General features: G+C 40.0%; 1 protein-coding gene across 1 annotated transcript in view; it reads left to right on the top strand.

The window, feature by feature from the left end:
• The window catches only part of LOC110477470 (neural-cadherin), a 52,607-nt gene extending 33,480 nt beyond the window's left edge, over positions 1 to 19,127 (top strand). Inside the window, exons 18-33 of the mRNA XM_031504048.2 lie at positions 390 to 2,007; positions 3,895 to 3,988; positions 4,753 to 4,937; positions 5,515 to 5,747; positions 6,766 to 7,043; positions 8,664 to 8,878; positions 9,157 to 9,284; positions 10,107 to 10,234; positions 10,414 to 10,546; positions 10,629 to 10,809; positions 13,543 to 13,709; positions 14,343 to 14,607; positions 15,373 to 15,553; positions 16,961 to 17,214; positions 18,088 to 18,242; positions 18,653 to 19,127. Of these exons, the coding sequence (XP_031359908.2) occupies positions 390 to 2,007; positions 3,895 to 3,988; positions 4,753 to 4,937; positions 5,515 to 5,747; positions 6,766 to 7,043; positions 8,664 to 8,878; positions 9,157 to 9,284; positions 10,107 to 10,234; positions 10,414 to 10,546; positions 10,629 to 10,809; positions 13,543 to 13,709; positions 14,343 to 14,607; positions 15,373 to 15,553; positions 16,961 to 17,214; positions 18,088 to 18,242; positions 18,653 to 19,054 (4,617 nt within the window). The 3' untranslated portion in view covers positions 19,055 to 19,127. The remainder of the gene's footprint in view (positions 1 to 389; positions 2,008 to 3,894; positions 3,989 to 4,752; positions 4,938 to 5,514; positions 5,748 to 6,765; positions 7,044 to 8,663; positions 8,879 to 9,156; positions 9,285 to 10,106; positions 10,235 to 10,413; positions 10,547 to 10,628; positions 10,810 to 13,542; positions 13,710 to 14,342; positions 14,608 to 15,372; positions 15,554 to 16,960; positions 17,215 to 18,087; positions 18,243 to 18,652) is intronic.
• Positions 19,128 to 22,162: the final 3,035 nt, after the last annotated feature.

The following is a 22,162-nucleotide window of genomic DNA, read 5'->3' as shown; positions in this document are numbered from 1 at the left end:
GCTTGGATGCATGATCTATTTTCACAGCAGTCTGTAAACTCAGAGAGAATCAGCCTCTGCTTGCCTTTGTATTCCAGCTCCAAACATTTCACACGAAATACTTGCTCAGCAGAACTGTTATTATTTTTTCACTTGATTCTTCCTACAGTTTTTTCTCTTTCCAAAATATACAGGGAAGTAGAATGTATTAGTCTGTCAAAATGTCCTTTTTCTGTTTCTCTAGGCTGTACATGATGTTTATTGAAAGAATAATCACCCAAGCAAATAGATGCCTGATGTTCAAATGCACACTGTTCATTTAGCCTGCACTGTAGCAGCTGCCATCAATAAGAGAACTGTTATTTCCCATTTTTTTGACATAAACAACTGCCTCCTGTGTCTCGTTCCAGGTTTCTGCAACAGATCCCGACCAAGCGGCAGATCAAAATGCCATTAACTACTCCCTGCACGGACAGGGAGCCAGCAGCGAATTCAGCATCAATGAGAACACGGGTGAGATCAGCGCGCACAAAAGGTTAGACCGCGAGAAGCGATCGACGTGGCGCTTTCTCGTTCTTGCGACGGATGAGGGCGGAGAGGGACTGACTGGCTTTGCAGATGTGATCATAGAAGTGAGGGACGTGAACGACAACGCACCCCTTTTCCTCTGTGTGTCGGATGACTGCTTCACGGGCCACATCCCTGAGGACTCTCCGGCTGACACTCCTATCATGGAAATGACAGCAGTGGACCTCGATGACCCCAAGGCTGGTATAAATGCTGTGCTAACGTACAGTATCATTCAGAATGTCAAAAATGAAATTAATTTGAACTTGTTCTCAATTGACTCAGTTAGTGGCACGATCTCTACAGTGCTTGGGTCCCTGGACCGTGAGAAGGAAGACAAATACCTAGTGGTGGTTGAGGCCAGAGATGGAGGAGGGCTCACTGGGACAGGCACCGCCACTATTTTGGTGACTGACGTGAATGATCATGCTCCAGTCTTCCTGCAAAGGATTTACACAGCATTTGTCTCCGAGAATGCAAGTATTAACACTGAGGTGGTAGTGGTGTCTGCTGTGGACAGAGATGAGGGAGAAAATGCCATGGTGACATTCAGCATTGTTGATGGAGACAATGACCGCAAATTCTCCATAGAGACAGATGAAGTCAACACCTGTGGGTTTATCCGACTACGCAAACGGGTTGATTTTGAGAAGCCTCATGAGAGGGTATTCAATTTGACTGTGAAAGCAGAGGACACGGATTTCTTCAGCATCACTCACTGTGTGATCTATGTTGAGGACTCCAATGATCATGCTCCTGTCTTCTATCCCCAGTTCTATGAAGTGGCTGCACTTGGGGAAGATGTACCAGTTGGCACCAGAGTTATTCAGGTTTCCGCTGTTGACTTGGATTCTGGCCTGAATGGGAGGTTTTCTTTCCACCTGCTAAACAAGTCTGATCCAGGTGGCCAGTTCTCTCTGGCTAGTGATGGGTGGCTGATGGTTGCAGGATTGCTGGATTATGAGACAGTGGCTCAGTACCAACTCATTGTGATTGCCACTGATATGGGACAGCCCCCTCTGGCTGGCAGCGCCACTGTTTTAGTGACTCTGCAGGATGTAAATGATAATGGGCCAGAGTTTGAGGCACATTATAACCCAGTGGTCTGGGAAAACACAGCTTCTCCACAGGCTGTCCAAATGAATGAGACCTCCACTCTGCTGTATGCCAAGGACCGAGACACTGCTGCTAACGGAGCACCTTTCTCCTTTCGCCTTCTCAGTGATTTCAATAGCCTGACCAGCTTCAGCCTGCAGGACTTCCACAACGGCAGTGCCGTGCTCACCGCGCTGCGCACCTTTGACAGGGAGGTGCACAAGGTGTTCTACCTGCCCATCCTGATCACAGACAGTGGGATCCCACCCATGAGCTCCACCAACACCCTGACCGTGAACATCGGGGACCAAAATGACCACCCGCATTCTGCTGGCTACATGGAGTGTCTCATTTACAGCTATGATGGTAAATCACTCCCTGATGTTTGCTTCCACGTGTGACATAAGGCCAAAAGAGGCAGCTTTAAGTCTAACAGGAGGACTCTGTCCTGTTCCATGTAAGCTGTTAGTTAGTAGAGGTGCTACTGAAGTTTGCTTAAACCCCAACAAAGAGCAGTAGGTATGTGGGGCACAGGTCTCTGGGCCACTTGATTTGTGGAAGAAAGTGAGCCAGCCTTGAAGAAGGAGTATAACTGGCTGCTTTTTTTGGCACCTTTCTGTCAAACTTGAGTAATGATCTCTTGGTTTCAGGTACAGTTTTTCAGCAGTATTAACATATCAGGGGAGAAAAAAATTACCAAAGTTCATAATATTGCTGAGAAATGATGAGTCTGAATGCTGAGAACCTTCTTCCTCCTCCTTAAACCTTTTTCCTTCTCCAGACTGAATTGAATTTTAGTGTATACACTTAAACTGAACTTATATGTAAACTGCTGAAACACTAAGTCTTCAGCTGAAAAATGCTGTTATGGGGGAATTTTCTGTGAATGCTGGCTGCATACAGTGTGAGAGAAGCCTTCTTTCCCTTCTTGCTTTGACAATTAGGCAGCAGTATTCTTTTGATCTGGTGCCCCTCATTAAAAGCCCGTCAGGAAAATAAAACACCGGTAAAAATATTTTGGGATGCTTGCACCCATGTTGGCTCAGGGCATTCCTTTCTCTTCTACTCTGCTCCGTGTCCTATGGTTTGATAGCACATTAAATGGATTGTCTGTTATGGCGCAGTGGGAACTATTTGTGAGTAGATGCTCTTCACATTTATTTGTACTGAAACCTTGTACTGTCTTTTGCATGATTAGTCAAGTTCAGCTTATTGTTAAATTGAAACCAAGTCTGTTTCTATTTGCTGAGAACTCTGCCTGTAGCTTAAATACCAAACATTTTCATTAAGCCTAAATTCCATTTTAGTTGTTTCTTTCATGGGTACATCTGTTAATTTCTGGGAGGGACTATTCAAGACCTCAGATCTTTGATTAATTAAAATATAAAGGAGAGACGGAATCAAAAGGCTACTATCACATTGTATGTTGCATCCATATCTTGTGGGAATCAAACACCAGAGCATCCTGTCTCCTGCAAAATATCCAGTGAATGTCACCACAGTTGCTAGAGAGGTACAATTTTCTCTCTTGCATTCAGATCCTTGGTTGTTGGGGTTTGTGCTGCTCCTTGTCACATGGTAAAGCCCCACATTTATTCCTTTTGTGCATCCTTGATTCTTTATTCAGTAGGTTTATTAATTTCAGATAACTATTTCCTTCAGAAGTAAGGAGGAACCTTTCCTTCAGAAGTAAGTTTTGTAAATCCAGAAAATACTAACTTGTCAGTTTTGCTGAGAGGATGCAAAACAAGCAGAATAAATGCTGCTTTCCATTTCACCCCAATCTCACCATTTACTCAAAATAAGCCTGTCCACTGTATTTTGGATATCCTCTCTATCTTGCTGTAATTTATATCTTGCTGTAACTGCTATTGGTTTTGCCCTTTATAACCCAGTCAAGTCTGCATTTTGGTTGTTTATCCTGCCAAACATAAAAATCCTGTCTAAACCACTCTGTAAGTTTGTTGGATAATGCAGATAAAATAGTGAAAATTCTCAGAGGTGGCTTTTCTTTTTTCCTTCCCATTGCTTTTCAATGTAGTCACCTGTAGAATTAAATCTATACAGTCATACAGCAAACATGTGAGAAGCAGGGCACCATGTGGCATTTGCTAACTGGTGCATATCTCTCGAGAGCTGCCACAACAATTTTTGTAGAGGTCTTAGGCTTACAACACATGTGCTCATACCAGAACATGTTTGTGTACATGTGAGGGGTCTGACTGTGCCACTTGTGTGCTATTGTTGTTCCAGGTATTCTCCCCACGACTGAACTGGGCCAGGTCAGTGCCCCTGATGCTGATGACTGGGATCGCAAAATCTACCAATTTGAAGGGAAAACATCAAGGTATTTGGAGAGAAAAATGGGAGTTGCATAATTTTTTTTAGAAAATTGAGCACACACAAAATCATAGCAAGTATTTACACTGACTTTTTTTTGAAAACGAGTACAAAAGAATTTTGTTGGTTAGACACTTCTGTGTGCAGATCTCCAAAAGCCCTTCTGAGTGTGAAGCTGCAGTAAATTACACTGCATGCCAAACCAGTCTGCTGCCCATTGCCTCATGGGCTGGAATTCTAAATTCCTCTTCACAGTCATACCCACCATATGTATCGGTGAGCTGCTACGGGAAACATACCTACTAACTTCTAAATTCCTCCATCCAAGCTCCTGGTGTTTCCATGTCACCACTGGTTTCAAGACCTTATTTATACTAGATGTATAGACTTGGGAGTGTCTGGACTGTGACTGGGGCTGAGATGTACATGTGCCACTCAGAGGTTTTGACAGAGGTGTCATTCTCAGTAAATATTTCTACACTAGGAATTTACACTATTTCCAAAGTTATGGTTATTGCAGCTTTAGTCTTCTTACACAGTTAATACAACATAGCAGCAGGAAGAAACCTTCATGATACACTGATGAAGAATCATTAGGAGCCAACAGGAGACAATGTAAAAAAGTTCTATTCTGCTCTGTCCCTTCATGAGGGAACATATCTGCCTTCTTTGATAAATAGAAAGTGATTCAGAAAAACCATCAGTGATAATAATTAGTACTTAGCTTTTGAACTTCTCATAGCTTGTTCCTTGGCTTAACTCTTATTACAGGTACTTTATCCTTAATGATAACTCAGGTTTGCTGACTATTAAAGAAGGAACCCCACCGGGAACATACAACATAAGAGTTAGAGTCATTGATGGAGTCTGGCCAGATGTTATCTCGACTGTAAAGGTTATAGTGAAGGAAATCAAAGATGATGCCCTCCGTAATGCTGGTTCTGTACGAATAAAAGGTAGGCAATGTGCTCAAGTACAGTCTATGTCCTTAATGTTACTGCTGTGATACTTAGAATTCTGCTTAGAATGCCTTTAGACATGGGATGAGAATTAATAGTTTTCTAGGTAAGGATTTTAAAATGCATCTTTGCGTGGTCCTCTGATGCTGCATGCGAAGGAGCATCTATGGAGAAAAAAGACAGCAAGGAAAAGTTGTCTGATTTCTACACCATCTTTTAAAAAACCCAGCAACTTATATTTCAGGAGAGAAACTTTATTTTAACAAGTGTCTGCCTGAAATTCACCAGATTCTTTCAACCTCTGTGGAAAAGTAAAATCTTCTTAAATGTGTTTGTGATTTTAAAAAATAATTCTATAAAAAAATTGGAAATTAATAAAACTCAAAAAATTTCAGAACACACAGGTTTCGCAGAAGCAAGCACAGAAAATTTCAGAGCCTAAAAATTAAACTACTCCTGAATTTGCAGTTGAGTCCATTTTCTGCAACCTTATGATTTATTCTGTGATGCTCCTCTCTTCTATTGCTACAACAGTTGCAAGAAATGTGTGTCAAATTTTCAACTGCTGTTACAGGTATCACACCAGAGGAGTTCATATCCCAGTCCCCTGAAAAACAAAGTAAATACTACCAGATGAAGAAGCTGCTTTCAGAAATTATCTCAGTTCAGCTGGAAAATGTTCACATTTTCAGTGTACTGAATAGCCCAAGTCCAATTCGAGGGGTTGATGTTTGGTTTGCAGTTTATGGTCCACCTTATTATAAAGCAGAAAAACTTAATGGCAATGTAGCAGCTTCCAGAGCTTGGGTAAGTATCCAGCCTGTGTATGAAACCACAGCATCTTCTCATTGTGTCTGTTCAGGTAATGTCCATTGTGAACAATTAGAATGACTGAGGGAGTAATGTGTGATAGTTTTAAATAGATAACTTTATCAGTAAAATCAAGCAATCCTTTTGCACTTATACTAAAAGTTTCAAATTCTAATGTTCTGAAAGCCAGACTCTAAATACATATTAAGTCACCTAAACACAATACACTTTTAGGACTGTAAACATGTTTTTCCTATTGAAAAGACTGTAAAATGCTGTATAAAGAGTGTGTTTGGCTGTTGCCTTTCTGCATAATGCCTTAATGTTTCAATTTTTAGTTCTCTAGCTGAAACTCCCAAACCAGTTAAACGTTTCAAGTTTCTTGACTTAAAAGACCAAAGTAGTAAAAGAGCCACTCTCCAGTACAAAACCAGGTTGGAAATATGTGTTTAAAATTTAGTAAAGTTCCTTTCCCTCTAGCAAAAAAAACAAAACAAACAAACAATAAAAAAAAAAACCAACAAACAAACAAAACCAAAAAAAACCCGAAAAAAACAGTCATTGACAGGAGTTAAATTATTTGCTCTGTTGGAAACATGTTGGTGCCAAGCTGTACCAACTCATTCTTGCCAGAAAAGATATTTCTTCACTATACAGTGCCAGTTCCCAGTATCTTTAAGTCAGAAGTTCAGATTAAAAATATAGTTCAGATGCCATGTAAATAATGCATCAGAACCATTAGTGATAAAAAAAAATTATCCACTCAGTCTCTCATGAATATTGACAGTATTTTTGCCCTCAAAATGCTTATTCATGCTGTAATTGACTTACACCGAGGCTTTGGCCTTAATAGATGCCAGACTGAGCTATCTTTGGCTGTACAGGGTGAGGTAGACATTGGAAGGAATTGGCACGGCAACCAGTTTTGAAAATAAATACAACTTGGGATTTCATTGCTGTCATTGGTGAACTTAGTGGAAAAGTCAGATGAATGCAACTAATTCTTCTTCTTCAGCTGGAAAGCATTCTGGACGTAAATATCACCCAGATTGGCATTGATGAATGTGTGACTGCAGACTGCACTCACAGCGGCGGATGCATCAGTAAGCACGAACAGAACCATGTGCCAACCATTACCACAGCTGGAAGTTTTTCACTGGTGTCTGTGACAGTTCTGAGTCATGCTCTGTGTGGCTGTGCTGCTCGGGAAAATCCTCATCTTTCCTGCTCCTCATACCAGACAAATCCTTGTCTCAATGGTGGCACATGTGTGGATACTGATTTGGGCTACAGGTTGGTAAAGCTTCATAAAGTGTGCAAACGCAATGCATGTAGTGCAGACTCTAAGGAGGATGAGTCAAAGCTTCAGAAACCATCACTGCATGTCTTCCCACTGTGGTAAATCTAAGTTTTGTTACACTTCACACACAGGTCTTGCAAAAGAACCTCTATTCTCAGGTACATATATTTTTTGCTCAACACAGTCTCCAGGAAAACCTTGGGAACATTCCAGGCTGCACCAGTTCCATTAATGCCACCCTGCAAAATGCTCTTAGTTTGTGCAGCCTGCTTTAAACATTTTAATGCTATTAAATGTTTTAATCACATTTCTTAAGTCACTTAATAACCTCTTTCCCACATTTCTGGCCTTATTTGTTTCTCAAAAAATGAGATCTCACAGATAATATAGTATAAAGATTTAACAAAATGATAGGACTGTACTAGCTCAGAATTAGCCTGATCCCATTCCAGAAAGTGGCTTCCAGCATGTTTGCTTAAAAATAATCCTCTCACTATAGGAAAGCAGAAACACTGGCCACTGTCTTCGTAGCACCCTTTGTAGGGGTGACAGGACTCAGACTGAAGCTGCAGGAGCTCTTGTCATGCTGAAGTTCTTATTGCTATTCAGGTATAATCAGACAGGGAAATTTTGCTGCCCAGAAACTCTAGGTAGGCTCTGTCACCTATAATTTGTCCAGCTCTGAGGCTTCTTTGCTTTTGCTCCATTTTCAGTAGTTTTGTGTGTCATCTTTCCCTGCATCCTACATTCTGCTCTCAAAGGTACTAGCAATCTATGGGAAACAGAAACTAAGAAATAAAATCCCAGCTATCACCCTTCCTGTCCCTCTGCCCATTTCTGTTGTTCCTTTTGTTTCCCACTTACAGGTTCTGTTACTGTCATACTGTGGCTACTTTTTTCTACAGAGAAAGAACCTGGAAAGAACTCTGAGTTTCTTGTTTGATAGTGTAAAAGAAATAAACTAGCAAGTATCTTGCAATAAGAGTGAAGATGTCAAGGTCTGTGACTGCCACACCACACTTTTTCTGGGTGATATACCCTTCCTGCAGATACTCTGGACACAAGCAGAATTTTTTCCCAAAGAGAATAATCAACCATTGTATTAATCTCCCCAGGGAGGTGGTGGTTTACCCAACAATGGAAACTTCCATGATGCTAGGCCATCTTGTCTAGATCATTCTTTTGCCAAGAAAAGTTGGGCCAAATTATACTTGAGGCCCTTTCAGCCTGGCATTCTATGATTCTGTGATTCGTTTGCTTTTCCTGTCAGCATTACAAAGTCTTCAGACAATCCAATAACTAAGCCTAGTGAAAAACATGTTTTTCTTTTGTTGTGCTGAAGACATAAGAGATTTTCATGGGCTTTATATATTATAACAGGTCTATCATTTACTCACAGAATATCCTTGCTTAGACGTAATATAATTTAGACTAAATATATGTTGTGATTGTACAAACAAGTCAAAACATTTATTTAAGTTTTGCTAGTGCTTTACCTGTACTATGGCCTAGGGAACATGGAGTCCTGTGTTTAAAGAGGAGAGTCCTGTTGTCAGGACTTTATATTTTCTGTTTGTATGGTGGATATTTGCTTTTATTTTTTTATTAAATAGATGCAAATGTGCTGCAAATTTTCATGGACCAGACTGTCAGCAGACAAAACACAGCTTCAGAGGCCATGGTTATGCCTGGTTCCCTCCTCTTCAGCCTTGCTTTGAGAGCCGCATCTCCTTAGAGTTTATCACTGAAGTTGTTGATGGCCTTCTGTTGTACCATGGACCAGCAGCACGAGGGCAGCCTGGGGAACAGGAAAACTTCCTTGCTTTAGGTTAGCACCTTATAAAGTATTTATGTTTTATTTTTAGTTCATATGTTTGGGGTTTTTATTTTAAAAAGGCTCAGAAAGTTACTTTTGGAGAATAAGGAGAATGCACAGTAGATTGCCAGAATGCCTAATTCATATCTTTCTGTCACTGTTAGAAACTGGACATTTTTTAAGCTGTCTAAAGATCTTCTCCAACTAAGATCTAACTGCAGCAGTCACTTCAACTTCATTTGAATGGGAACATGGTTACTGCATATCCAATAAGAGTCTTTCCTTTGCAGAACTCTCTGGTGGTGTCCCATCGCTGACTGTGAGCCACAGCTCTGGTGAGCTTTTCCTGCAGCTGTCACAAAAAGTTAATGTTGCAGATCGCCGCTGGCACAGTATTAAAATTATAAATGATGGAAAGGCAAGTGTAAATATGGCACAGGCAGTCCTGTGTAAGCATTAATTAATGTACCCAGTTATTCCTTACAAATACTTCTTCCCTTCTCAATCAATTTTCCATCATCTCCTCTGAAATGGCAGGGGTAGAAGTTTGTCAGTTCAGACATTCTCTTAGTCTTGAAGTAGTGAAGCAGAAAAGGTCTGGAGAAGTCTGCTCCAGTTATGAAATTGGCCATGCTATTTCCTTTCTTTAGTTATCCTCCCTGCTGCTTAGGCAAGAGTCGTGATAATCCATGGGCTAAATGCTTCCTGATGTGATTGAGTGAAATATTTGTACTTTTTCTGAGTGAGAAGCCCTGCCCCAGCAAGAGACTTTAGACGTATAGCACAAAGGATGTAGATGCACTTTTGTGTACAGGGACTATCTTGCTGATATAACACTGCAAAAGGCATCTGCTAGGCTCCCCCTTCTCTCCTACATAATACAAGCGAAGGGCAGGTCAGGATATGGGATACAGCCTGACAGACCTTCTGCTCTGCTAGGTTATCTCTCTGTGTTGTGATCTTGCAGGAAACTCCAAAAATGTCCTATGCTCCCTCTACTATGCTAATGACTTGGCATGGTCATGGCAGAGTCAGATCTTTCTTTTGTGTGGCTCTTTAGTTACATGCCATGTGCAATAACTTTCCAGATTGGTATGTGGAGTATTTTATTATTTTAACAAAGCTTCCTGCACTGTAATTGCTAGTTACTATTCTATCTTCTGCTAAGTGAAAGAAAATATGTAATTAAAATATATGCACATCTCTGGATATAATTGTTTTAAATTATGCCTTTTTCTAGGAAGTGAAGCTGATTCTTGACAACTGTATGAATGTCTCAGTTAGAGATAATGGCAGGGTCACTAAGAAGATTTCCCAAATGGATCTCTCTGTCTGTGAAGCCTCTGGAGAGATTGTGGGATCTCAAAGGTAAAAAAAAGCCCCTAAAACAAAAAACCAAAACCAACAAAACAAAACAAAACCCAACAAAAATACAAGCACAGCTACTCAAAAGAGCTACAGAAAGAGGTGGGGGTGGGATGGTGAAATCAGCCAAGCTGCTGTATTTTACATGGCACTAATTCTTTCTTTCCCTCCCTCCCCTTCAGCATGGGTAAGCTCTTCAGTGGCCACCAGCCCCTGCAGCTGGGTGGAGTTAAGAAGACCTTGCCTTACCATGAATCACAAAGGCACTTCAGAGGGTTTGTGGGCTGCATACGCAACGTCATCGTTGACAGTAAGGTAGGGTCATAAAGATCAGTTTTGGGTTTACTGCTGATAATTGTAAGCACTTGCTGTGATGGTTTTCTTTGACCTTTTCCAGGTCTATGATTTACAGCACCCTGCAGAGTCCCTGAACAGTGCTCCTGGCTGTGTCCTTATGGATGAGATGTGTCAGAGTGGTGGGATGGCCTCCTGTGGCACCCATGGCAAGTGTGTTGGTGGCTGGGATTTCTTTCGCTGTGACTGTTCCCCAGGATATGCTGGATTAGCATGTGAAAAAGGTACTGCAAGTTCTAGGGAGAAATTTGTGGTGAGGATCTGTGGGAACAGCATCAGACACTCTGTTCCAGTGTTCAAAGTCAAACTGCCATGACTGCGAACTGAATAGAATAATAACACCATGCTGTACTTTGGGAATGATTTAGATCTTCAAAGATGCAAAGATCCTACTAACTCTTGTTAAATAAAGATAATGTCACAGATGAGGGTTATGTTTAGAGCTGCTTTATTTTGCAGGGTAGGGAAATGGTTAGACAGGTTGTTTTGTTGTTTTTATCACAGCTTATTTCTGAGTGGTGAAAGGGGAAATGTTCTGCAATGTGTCTTTTTCCTCTGCTCAGGCTGATCACAAAATGAAGTTTAATGAACATGTGAAACCTGTGGACATAACCTTCTTGTTATCTTCAGATCCCATTTCCCATTTGTAAAATGGTGATAATTGCATTTACATCTGTCATTAGAATGAATTGCAAGTTGAGCAATGCCCCTAGACCACAGCAGTCGGTGTACATAGGGGCATAATATCAGGCTGTCTGCAACAAATATGTTATTCTGTACAAAGTCAGCATGAAATATGTATCAGAGAACAAAAGCTTCCCACGGTGAATAATGAAAACCTCAGAGATACTGTAAGAAAGTGGAAAATTTTAGTGCAATTCAAAAACTTTGGGAATAAATTATTTAACTCCTAGCCCGCATCCATATTTGGGGTATATACAGGGTATATACACTTGATGTTGCCTTTGTCCCCTCTATCTTAAAACCTTCATCAGCCAAGCAGGAATCAGAAGTGAGTGACAGATCTTTACTGGGACTTTACCTACCTCTAGGTATAAGGTACAAACAATGTGGTTGATCATAACAGTCTGTAAAGACCAGTGCCTCATAACTCTGGGGGCTTTTGTTGGAAGAGAATTATCCCCCTCAGTCCTGTAGTCTGAGTGAGCTACAGGTGAGGGTGAGCAGCACTGAGCAGCTGGAAAGGAGTGCTTGCAAGCTAGTGTTGGATCAATATGTTGGAATTAATGAACAGGACAATAGTGCATTACACATATCCTTTCAGCTCCCTATGCAGGCAGCCAGACCCTTTCTTCTTTCTCCATCTGCTACACAAGACATAAAAAGGGTGACAGTAAGTTACCCAGTGGAAGCCCTGTCTTTCCAATGAGGGGGAGGACTGGAATTGTAACTGTCAAAGTCTAGGCCTGAAGCATTCACTGTTTAAGGCGTTTGAAATAACCAAAAATTGGTTAATATAGTAAAGCTATTTATATTGCAGACAGATCTACTGGTTTATAAACATCTGCCTGGATTTAAATCCTACTCAGTTTTGATTTTTTTAAAATACTGCTTCACAAGCCCAGCTGCTGTAGGGGTTCTACCCCTCATTACTGTGGGACAAACCAAGGTCTCAGAAAGCAGTTGTTCAAAAGTCATATCCTGGTGTAGCAGAAAAACTTGGATTGGCACCAGCTTCTAATATATTGGGCTGCAAAATGCTGGTGTGCAGCTGGTGCTCTATGAATGACTGACATGCTCACAACAAGGAGCAAACTGCTGAGGACAGGAGTCCCTGGAGCATCCCAGGAAAACTCATGTCTGCTTATCAGCTAGAACCTGTAGCTGCAGAGACAGAGAATAAGAAAGGACTGGGTTAAGAAAATTAATGCTGGGGGAAGGGGGAACCTAGAGGAGAAAAGAAAATATCCTTTAAGAAAGGAAAGAGAGAAGGCAAACAGTAAAAGGAAAAGAGAGTGCAGAAATTAAGTCTCTTGATCATTTGATATTTCATGTCCCAGGAACCAAACTAAATTACTCAGGATGAGCCCCTGGATTTCTGCTTGAATAACACTGATGTCAGACAAGCTGTTGGTGACCCAGCATCTGTCCTGTCTATTAACTAACTTGAACTATCTCTTTATTTGGTGAAAAGAAGTTTCTTTTTTTCAACTAAGCTTGGTCCAAAAGAGATCTAGAGTTGCTGTCAGCTAATGAGACTGAAATAGGTGCCTTCTCTGCCAAGAGCATCAGGGCCTGGGCAGTTTAGTGGTGTTTGATTTCCACAGAAGTGTGCAGTGCAACTTCATCAAACTCTGTGCTGGACCCTGGGTTCTTCAGAGGGATAGGGAAAAAATCATTTCAGTGCATTTTCCCTAGTTAAAATAGTAAACACTAAGTTACTCTCCCTTTGTAGTTAAAAAAGTCCTGTGCCTTCCCTGAGAGACTTTCTCTTGTGCCAACTGAAATGGGAAGTAAAGTGCATATTTTCTAACAGTGGGGGTTTTAACCACGGAACTAAACTACTGAAGTAAACATCTGATTGGTTTTTTTGGTTGTTTTTTTGGGGGGTTGTTGGTTTTTTCTATTTTTCAGATCAATATGAGCTACTTACTGGAAAATAAGCTTCAGATTAAAAAAAAAAAAAAACAACAAAGCAATTTGGGCACAGTGTAGGAGTGATTGGGTAGAACATATAGTTTGTAACACGCAGAGTGCAAGAGACAGTATCTAATTGTCCCTTTCCTGCCTAAATTCTGAATCCTTGATCTGTTGGTTTTCTCTTAATTCCCTTTGAAGTGGGACACAGATTGCTTTCCACAATGCTTCATTGTATTGCCAAAATTCCTTAAGATCTAAAACTCTGACATTCAGAGCTAGTAAATTCTCAAAAAGCAGAAATCTGAGGCAACAGCCATTTCTGAAGTTTTCACTTTGATTTTGTGTGCTGTGCTCAGTTCTTCCAGAATGGGCTTTCGGAAGGGACAGCTGGATCCATTATGAGCCAAGGAGCATCCTCAGCACTCGAAGCACGCGGATCCAGCTGCTGGTGCGCACCCGGATCTCCCACAGCACCCTGCTCAGCTTGGCCTCTGCGGATGGGAGTGGATACATCCGACTGGAGGTGAGCAGAGCTGTCCTGCTTGAGTGCTCCCAATTTGTCATGGAGTACCTCAGTGAGAGAAAAACATGTCATTTCTGAGTAAAGACACTTGTTCTGTAATGTAATAAAGAGAAAGAATTTTCCATATGAGGGTAACTACTCTCATTTGTGCTGTCCTTCTCACTATTACTCTTTCATAGCATAAATTCTAGTTTGCACTGCCTGTAAAATGTCCATGTGATGCATGTTAATGAAGAATATTGCTCTGCTTGTCCTGCTTGCTTTTTCCCTTGGCTTCTCTCTCTGCCTGTCTGTAAAACTTGCGTCTACATTATTGTTGCTGTTGAAAAAATCTGTCTGGACTATACTAGCCAGAGAGAAGCTAATTATTCTAATTGAAACAGGAGGGTCAGCTGGGAAGACTTAGAAGTAGATATCAGTAGGGAGAAGACTGATTAAAGAGTTCATGTGAATTAGAGTTGATAAATCCTGCACCTGCAGTTTTCTTGTGGTAACTTTTATCTCAGAATAAGATACTTAAAAATAAGAATTTCATTTCCATTTTAAAACCTCATCCATTTCTTGAGGCAGAACTTTGTAATAACATTTAGAAGTGCATTTCTGTTATTAAAGGTCTTTATTATCTTCTTCTAGGTGTTTGATGGTTTCTTTAGTGTTAACTTCAGTTTGGGGGACAAAAATCACTCTTTGAGAATGAGAACATTACGTATAAACAATGGCCAGTGGGTTCTTCTGACCATGGAGCGCTACAACAATGAATTTACCCTGCGTGTTAACAGTGGAGGAGGTGATCAAGAAGTCACCTCTGTCTTGGGTGTGAATAGATGGTTTGAAATGGATTGGGCAAGCATCGTGCTAGGAAACCGCCTTCCCAGTCATTCAGAGAGTGATTTCCAAGGTAAGTGATCTGATGGATTCCTAATGGGGGGGGGGGGGGGGAAGTTTGAGTGTATTGGATAGTCTAAAACCCAGGTAACAATTCCCATATGGACTACTATGCCCTTCCTTTACTAAGGAATTCAATGTTCAACCCTATGTGCTATTGTATCTGGTTCTAAGTGAAGACATGAGATTTCCTGTAAATATTAAAAAAAATAGCACTTCCATTTTTTGTTTCATAGAATCATAGAATGGGTTGGAAGAGGTCCTAAAGATCATCTCATTCCAAACCCTCTGTCAGGGGCAGGGCCACTTCTACTAGGTAAGGATTCTCATATCTCAAGCAGCGTACTCATGGTGTGATCTTCACTCCTGTTTTTGCCTTGGAAGGATTTAAGGAACAGGCAAAACAACTCTTGGCAGGAGGAGAAAAAAACAAGGCAATTTATGGTGCTCTCTCCATTTCCTAGGGTTGAGTGCTGAGACTTTGAGATTGTCATTCCACAGGAAGACAGCTTTTTCCATTCTGCTGCTATTTATTCAGACCCACTTTTAAGATTATATCTTAAATCTAGATTAATTTAGTGGAGCTGTTCTGATTCATAGCACAGTTCTGATGAACTCTCCTAAAATAAACCCAAGGAGTATAAGGATATTTTTGAAAAATGTTTTGAGTTTTCTTTAATGCTCTAAGTTCTCCTGCTTATGTGCTGGGGGCTAGGCTTGGGGTGGGGAAGTAGCTAACTGAATGTACTCTTGTGCTTGCTCCTCTGCTTTGTTGCAGGCTGTATGCGTGATGTCCAGCTGGATGGTCAGCCACTCCTCGTGGAGGGCAGAAGCACAGAGTTTGGATTAATTTTGAGGCGGCAAGGGGTCACCATGGGGTGCCATTCCAGCGCCTGCAGCAGCCAGCCTTGTTACAGCCCCTTCCTTTGTGTAGACCTTTGGAGAAAATATGAGTGCCGGTACATGAAGCTTTTGTTTTCATCCAGGGATGGCTGGGAAGCTCTTTCTTTCCACCTTTGACCAAGCAACTTGCTTATAACAGTGAAATTCCCTGTGGCTGCTAGCAAGAGAGAGCCATTCTGAGGACAAATCCTTCTTTCCATCTCATTTCCTATCATGGATTAGACTTGCCTTTTTCTGCAAGTTTGATATGGAACCTAATTAATCCACCTTTTTTTTTCCATGATGAGAAAATCACCAGGAGGCCAGTGAGAAATTTAAATGTCCTTTAATGAAAGGTGGATTGCAAAAGCTTTGGTCTGTCCTCTGCATGAAAATACTAATATAGAGTATATATACACTTACAGTGTATATAGACAGTGTGTGTATACACACATAGATATATACATATATGTATATAAAATACATATATTTATAAATATATATATGCATATTGCAAATACAATACATATTTACATATATTTCCTGTAAAATTTGAAATTAGTAATTCTTTGCATGAAACAATGAGACTTTCAAAATTAGTTTGTCCCAAAAATGGATTCTAGAATTGGCTTCCCAGGGCCAGAGCTAAAATCCAACAGCTGTTATCCTACATGGTTAGTTTCTTGGAGAAGATTCACTATTTCAAGAAAAAATTCAAAATATTTATTAAAATATGCAAATCAAAATACAGGCATTTCTGCTTAAAAACCCCTAACATAAATACGTGCATGACTGAGAGGAGGAGTTGCTTGAATTCTTGGAATTCTGACAAAATTTGGCACTTGTGAAGTCTAGTGATTCTTTGCTAGAAGAAGCTGTGAGATGGTTTAAGTGTGCCTGGGGACACCATTCTTCAGACTGCTTCTGAAAGAACAATCTGACGTCTCTGCCATTTTTTTCAGTAGAATTTCTTCTTTGGATTGCAGAAAGAAAGTCTGTGACCTCACACTGTACCTCCAGGGCCTCTCCAATTACATGCAAGAAGAAATCAATCCTAAAAGACAAGACAAGTCGTTCTGAGGAGGTTAATGATATTTCTCCCCAGGTTCCAAAGGAACATTACTAAACTTTTACCATGTGCTCACTAGTTCTTTTCCTATTGATCACAGCTGTCCATTTTCTTTTAGGGGTTTTGATTAGAACATGGATGTAGAAAAACAGTTAGTCAGAAAGTCTTTTAAGGAAAGAGTGAAGCTCTTCTGCATGTCTTCTGGATTAGGAAACCAGAACATGTGTTCATGTTTTCATAAGTCTATTAGCTCACTAAGTTAGACTTTGCATGCATTTCAAACTTTCAATGTGGATTTGTGGTTTGCTTGAGAATAATTAAACTTTAAAGAAACAGTAACAAACTTTGCACAAAACAACATACAGCTTCAGATGCTTTGCTTGCCTGTAAGATATCATTTGCTTTGGTTGTGCAGGTGCCCAGCTGGGAAAGTAGAAGTGACTGACACCCTTACAGGGCTCAGACACTGTACCTCATCCCCTTGTGGACACTGGACCTGTAGGAATGGGGGTACCTGTGTGGCTCAGTCCCAAGACAAGACTATCTGCCAGTGCCCTGAAGGTTACAAGGGAAGATGGTGTGAAATTAGCCAGGTGAAGGCTGGAAGACCTGTTGGACTAAGCTCTGGCTCTATTCTGGCAATCAGCATGTGCCTCCTTGTCTTCCTAGGTAGGAAATCATGTACCCTTTTTTCTTATTTTTAATCTTGTACCTTGTTCCACTGAATTAAGTCTGCTTTACCTTTGAGTGTTGTGATCAGTGTTTCACCTTTTCTGGACATCACTATTGGAGGAAGCTAAGAGACAGACCTCAGCACATAGTTACGGTTTACTTGCTTTGAAGACAGTTCTAGCAAAGTTAGGACTTTTCTCTTCCAGAGTCACTTACTTTCAATCCTTTTCCATTTTTGTGGGCGCTTCTGTGTGCAGCCACATCCATTTGAAACTCCCACCTGCCCTGAGCCCTTACATTTATAGTAGGTAGGTCTTGTAGCTACATATGTTCTTCACATATTAGGAAGGAAGAGATCTAGAAAGTTCATGGTCTTAAAAGGCAAGCCTCATTAAAAGTGTGGGCAGAGAGAGACGTTCACAGTGTGTCCTTTTTCAGCTGCACTTTGGCTGAAAAATTAGTAACACCATAAAACTGTGTTCATGTTAATAAACTGCACAGACAACTCATAATAGCAAAGACTCCATGATTATATTACACTTGTAACCTTCATTAAAACAGTGGTTTACTTACTTTGGGTATCTTATTTACTCAGGATTGGTGAAAGGCCAGAGATTGGCCAAAATGCCTTCTATTTAAATGGATTCCTTTAGGTAAGTAAAATACCCTTTTAATGAAGTTTATGATGTAATATACATAGATTATTCTTTACATTCATGAATTTTAGTTGTTTATATATTAATAATACTCATTTTTTACCTGCAAATTTAGTTGTCAAATTACAAGTTGATTTAATATCTCATACTTGTTTATCATGCAACATACTCTGTCATACATCATATAACAAATATGTGTCTTTATTTCTTCTAGCACTCTTGGTTTCCTACACAGTGTGGAGTCAGTGGGGAAGTTCAGGGTTTCGGAAAGGAGGAATTTACCACATTCCTGAAGAGCGTGAAAGCTGGGAGGATGTTAGAGAAAATGTCTTCAATTATAATGAAGAAGGAGGTGGAGAACGTGACCAGGTATGATGCAGCTTCAATCCAGCTTTGCAAATCCAACATCTCCTCACTTTCCTGTCCCAGACCTTTTAGTTAACTTATTATCAAATTGGCTTTTTTCTTCTTTTTTTTTTAATCCTGAAGTCCTCTTAAGTGAGAGGCTTTCACTTCAGCCCCGTCTGTAGCTTTAATGATGCTGGTTGTGTGTGCCCACTTTCAAGAGAGCTGCTCTGGACACATCATTGTTGATTTAGCTGAAAACAAAGAGATTTGGTACAATCTGAACTTAGTCCTCTGAACTAGGGACACTCTTCTTCAGCTTGTAGAAAACGCACAGAATGCAGTCTTGTGTTGCCTTGTGTTGTAAAACATTTTTTGAATCAGTTTGTTTCTGAGTTGTTTCTCTCTGATATTCGCATTCTCTTTGTTTCCAGAATGCTTACGATATAGATGAACTGAAGAAACCTTTCCATAAGATTCCTCGCTCCTCCTTGCGCGCAGCTGCTCCACACTCCAGGACACCAACTGACCCAAAAAGAGACTCATTCCCAAACCATTCACATCAAAAACAATCAATATCAGCTGTTACCAGCATCCCAGACTTCAAGGAATATATTTCTCAAATCATACGGGATGCAGACAATGATCTGAAGAGTCTTCCAGCTGACACTATCCATTTTTACTGCTTGGAAGGGCAATGCTCTCTAGCAGGGAGCCTTAGCTCATTAGATTCCATCAGTGGAGATGAAGATCTAAATTACGATTGCCTCCAAGAGTGGGGGTCAAAATTTGAGAAGCTTAAAGAACTCTGTGCAGTCTCAAATGAAAATTTGTAACTGGAGCTAAAGGAACTTGGCACATTGTCATGACATACAGACATTACTTTTAAAAATGCCCTTTTTTATATATAAGTTACATCAAGTAACTTACATGATACAGGTTTTTAGCTACAATAGCACGATATACTCACTTTTCCCAGGAGCAATAATCTGAATAATCTTTTTATATGCACTGTACAAAGTTATTTCATTATATAAGTGCAAAGACTTTTAAACCATGAATTTTCTTGAAAACTTTGGAATGTAGGATACTTACAGAATAGTATTATAATATCCTTTTTTATTTGTGTAGACCTCAGTGACTTAATAGAATTTTTCTGGATGCAAGAACTTGAATTATTTTCTCCCTAGTATTAATGTGAAACCTATCAGGCGGGTAACAATGTATAGGGTATTCTTTTATTTTTTTTATTAAATTAATTTTAGACTGTGAAATAATTATTATCAATGTTAAATATAAAACATTTACAATTTCTGGTTTCTTGTCAGCTTTTATTGCATCCTCCTAAACTCTGCTCTTCCATGACATGACACACATTGCCTCACTCACAGGCTGCCCAACTCTGTGGGACTCTTTCTATCTGACCCTTTTTCTAATTACCTGTACCAAGAGGAAAAGAGTAGCAAGATCCCATATGTGAACATGACAATTTGTGACAATTTTACACTCTTAAAGGCAGTTGTGAGACCCGGAAAAAGCTTCTGTTCAGTAAACTTTTATGTCCAACCTTGCTTTTCACATGGAACTCTTCTTCAAAGTCTGCAGCTGGAAAACAGAAGAGCTGATAGCAGGTGTGAAGACAAGCTAGAGGGGCATCCAGGCAAAAGCTGGAACTAAATTGTTTCAATCAACACAAATTAAATTTTTGTAAAAATTGGGATCCTCAAAACAGAAAGCATGGGAAACCTAGTTTCTACTCCTTTGCCCCCTCCTGCTCTCTAAAAAACGACTGGTTTTAGTATGGAAAAAAGGAAATCAGAAGCTTCTGAAATCTGATAATGACTTGAACACTCATTTCTGTGACCATGGGTAAATCACCTTGTTCTTTCCTTTTCCCTCTTAACCTCTCTGAAGCTGAGCTCCCCTCTTGGGCAGCTCCCAGTGCATTTGGTGATGTGTGAATGTTAACAGGCTTACAGAGTGCTTGTAAGCTCTGAAGCGCTAACGGTTTTTTAACTGTTTTCAACTCAGTGAGATTTTTTAATTACCATGATACTCAACATTTGTTTTTTTATCAAAGTCTTGACACTTGCTTTGATTTATAATTAATGTTTCAAAATTAGATTTTTCATCACTCTTCACCATTTTACTTAGCATAAAGAATGCAAATGTAAATTAGTTTTGTACCTAGAGGGAAGATTTTGATACTATTAGAACAAATTGTTTACATCAAAAATGGATTGAACAAAAATACCATGTGAATTGAATGAAACAATTTGCATTCATTTAATAAAGTTATTTGTGTAGATGACACTAATATTTATTAGAAATATTTGGAGAATAAGTCACCATGAGCCACTCCTTCATGCCAAAACCTCACATGGCTGGGCACTGATTGTTCTTACGAAGTCATAAAAAATAAATATGGTGGATGTATTAGGATGCATTTGCATATAACCACATCTTGTTTAATGTAAATTTTTCCTCCTGTATAAAGATATATGTGTAGTGTGGTAAGAAACTACAACATTTCTTACACCAAGGGATATTAACATATGTGATTGCTGCAAACAAAAACAGCTGAGCCACAGAACTTCAGTAAGGTGACTCTTCCAAGTGTTGAATTCTCACAACATTTTCATGAAGTGGATATACATTTTTATTGCTCTTTATTAAATTGCGTCTTCTAAACTTGGTATCAAGTAAAGTTTAGCATAATTATTGGTAAAATGTCTCTTCCAAAATAGACTAATTTGAACAATGTGCTAAAAAATCATACTAACAGACTGTGATGTCCCTGAGGGTTATTTTGTAATTCATATCTTGAAACTGAATATTTTACATTTGGATGCATTAAATAACTCAGGAAAGCTGAAGCAGTAGTTAATTTTTCCCTCAAATGGCTGAACACACAAAGTAACATGCACAACAGAAGATAAATTGCATTAAACTCAGGACATGTAATGGACTTCTCTCCTCATGAAAGGTGAGGAAGAAGAACTTTCCTCTATCTCCTTGGATCACTTATAGCAAAATGCAAAATGCTCATAGCTGAGAGCCACACATGACAGTTCCAAGAATCACGCCATTTGCCTGAAAGTATGATCCAAACACTTCTTTAACTGCCAGGCTTGGTGCTGAAACCACTTCCCTAGGTAGTCCATTCCACTGTCCAATCACCCTCTTGGTAAAAAACTTTTCTAGTACTGTAATATTGTTGTATGTAATTATATATCTACATTGCAAACCTCCTGTGCAGCCTTTGTGAACTCTAGTGAAATATTAGAGAAACTCAGCCAAATTACTGAAATAGATAAAAGCTTCTGCTAGTCATCCTGCTTCTCCCAGGATATGTATGTTCTAAGAACAGGGATACCTGAAAAGCTTCAGAATCAGATCCTGGCTAGTTGCAGTTGAGAGAGTGGCACAGTCAGATATGGACTGTCATGCAAATACTGACACCTCAATAACATTGGAAGATGGACAGATGGACATGGAGCAAGTCCAGAGGAGGGCCATGAAACTGATAAGAGGACAGGAGCATCCCCCCTATGAAGACAGGCTAAGAAAGTCGAGCTGTTCAGTCTGGAGAAGAGAAGGTTCTGTGGATACCTTATAGCAGCCTTTCAGTGTCTGAAACGAGCCTACAGAAAAGCTGGAGAGGGATTCTTTGTCAGGAACTGTAGTGATAGCACAAGGAGGAGTGGGTAAAAATGGAAAGGGGAAATTTAGGTTAACTATTAGGAAAAACTCTTAACCTTGTGCATAAAAGCCACATTATGAAAAGCCAATGTCCATAAAGGAGGCAGAGAAGCCCTGCAATTTTATTCTATTAAAGGGAGAGTCCACTAGGCCAGTCCCTCATGGAGTCTCTTGAGGTTTTGGAGGATGCAGCCTCCTTTTATCCTAAACTCCCAACCACCTGTAGCCCTCTTTGTTTTCCG

This window comes from Lonchura striata, chromosome 1, assembly GCF_046129695.1.
Source record: "Lonchura striata isolate bLonStr1 chromosome 1, bLonStr1.mat, whole genome shotgun sequence".
Lineage (NCBI taxonomy): Eukaryota > Metazoa > Chordata > Aves > Passeriformes > Estrildidae > Lonchura > Lonchura striata.
Note: the sequence above shows the minus strand (reverse complement) of the source record. Positions and strands in the feature narration are given on the sequence as shown.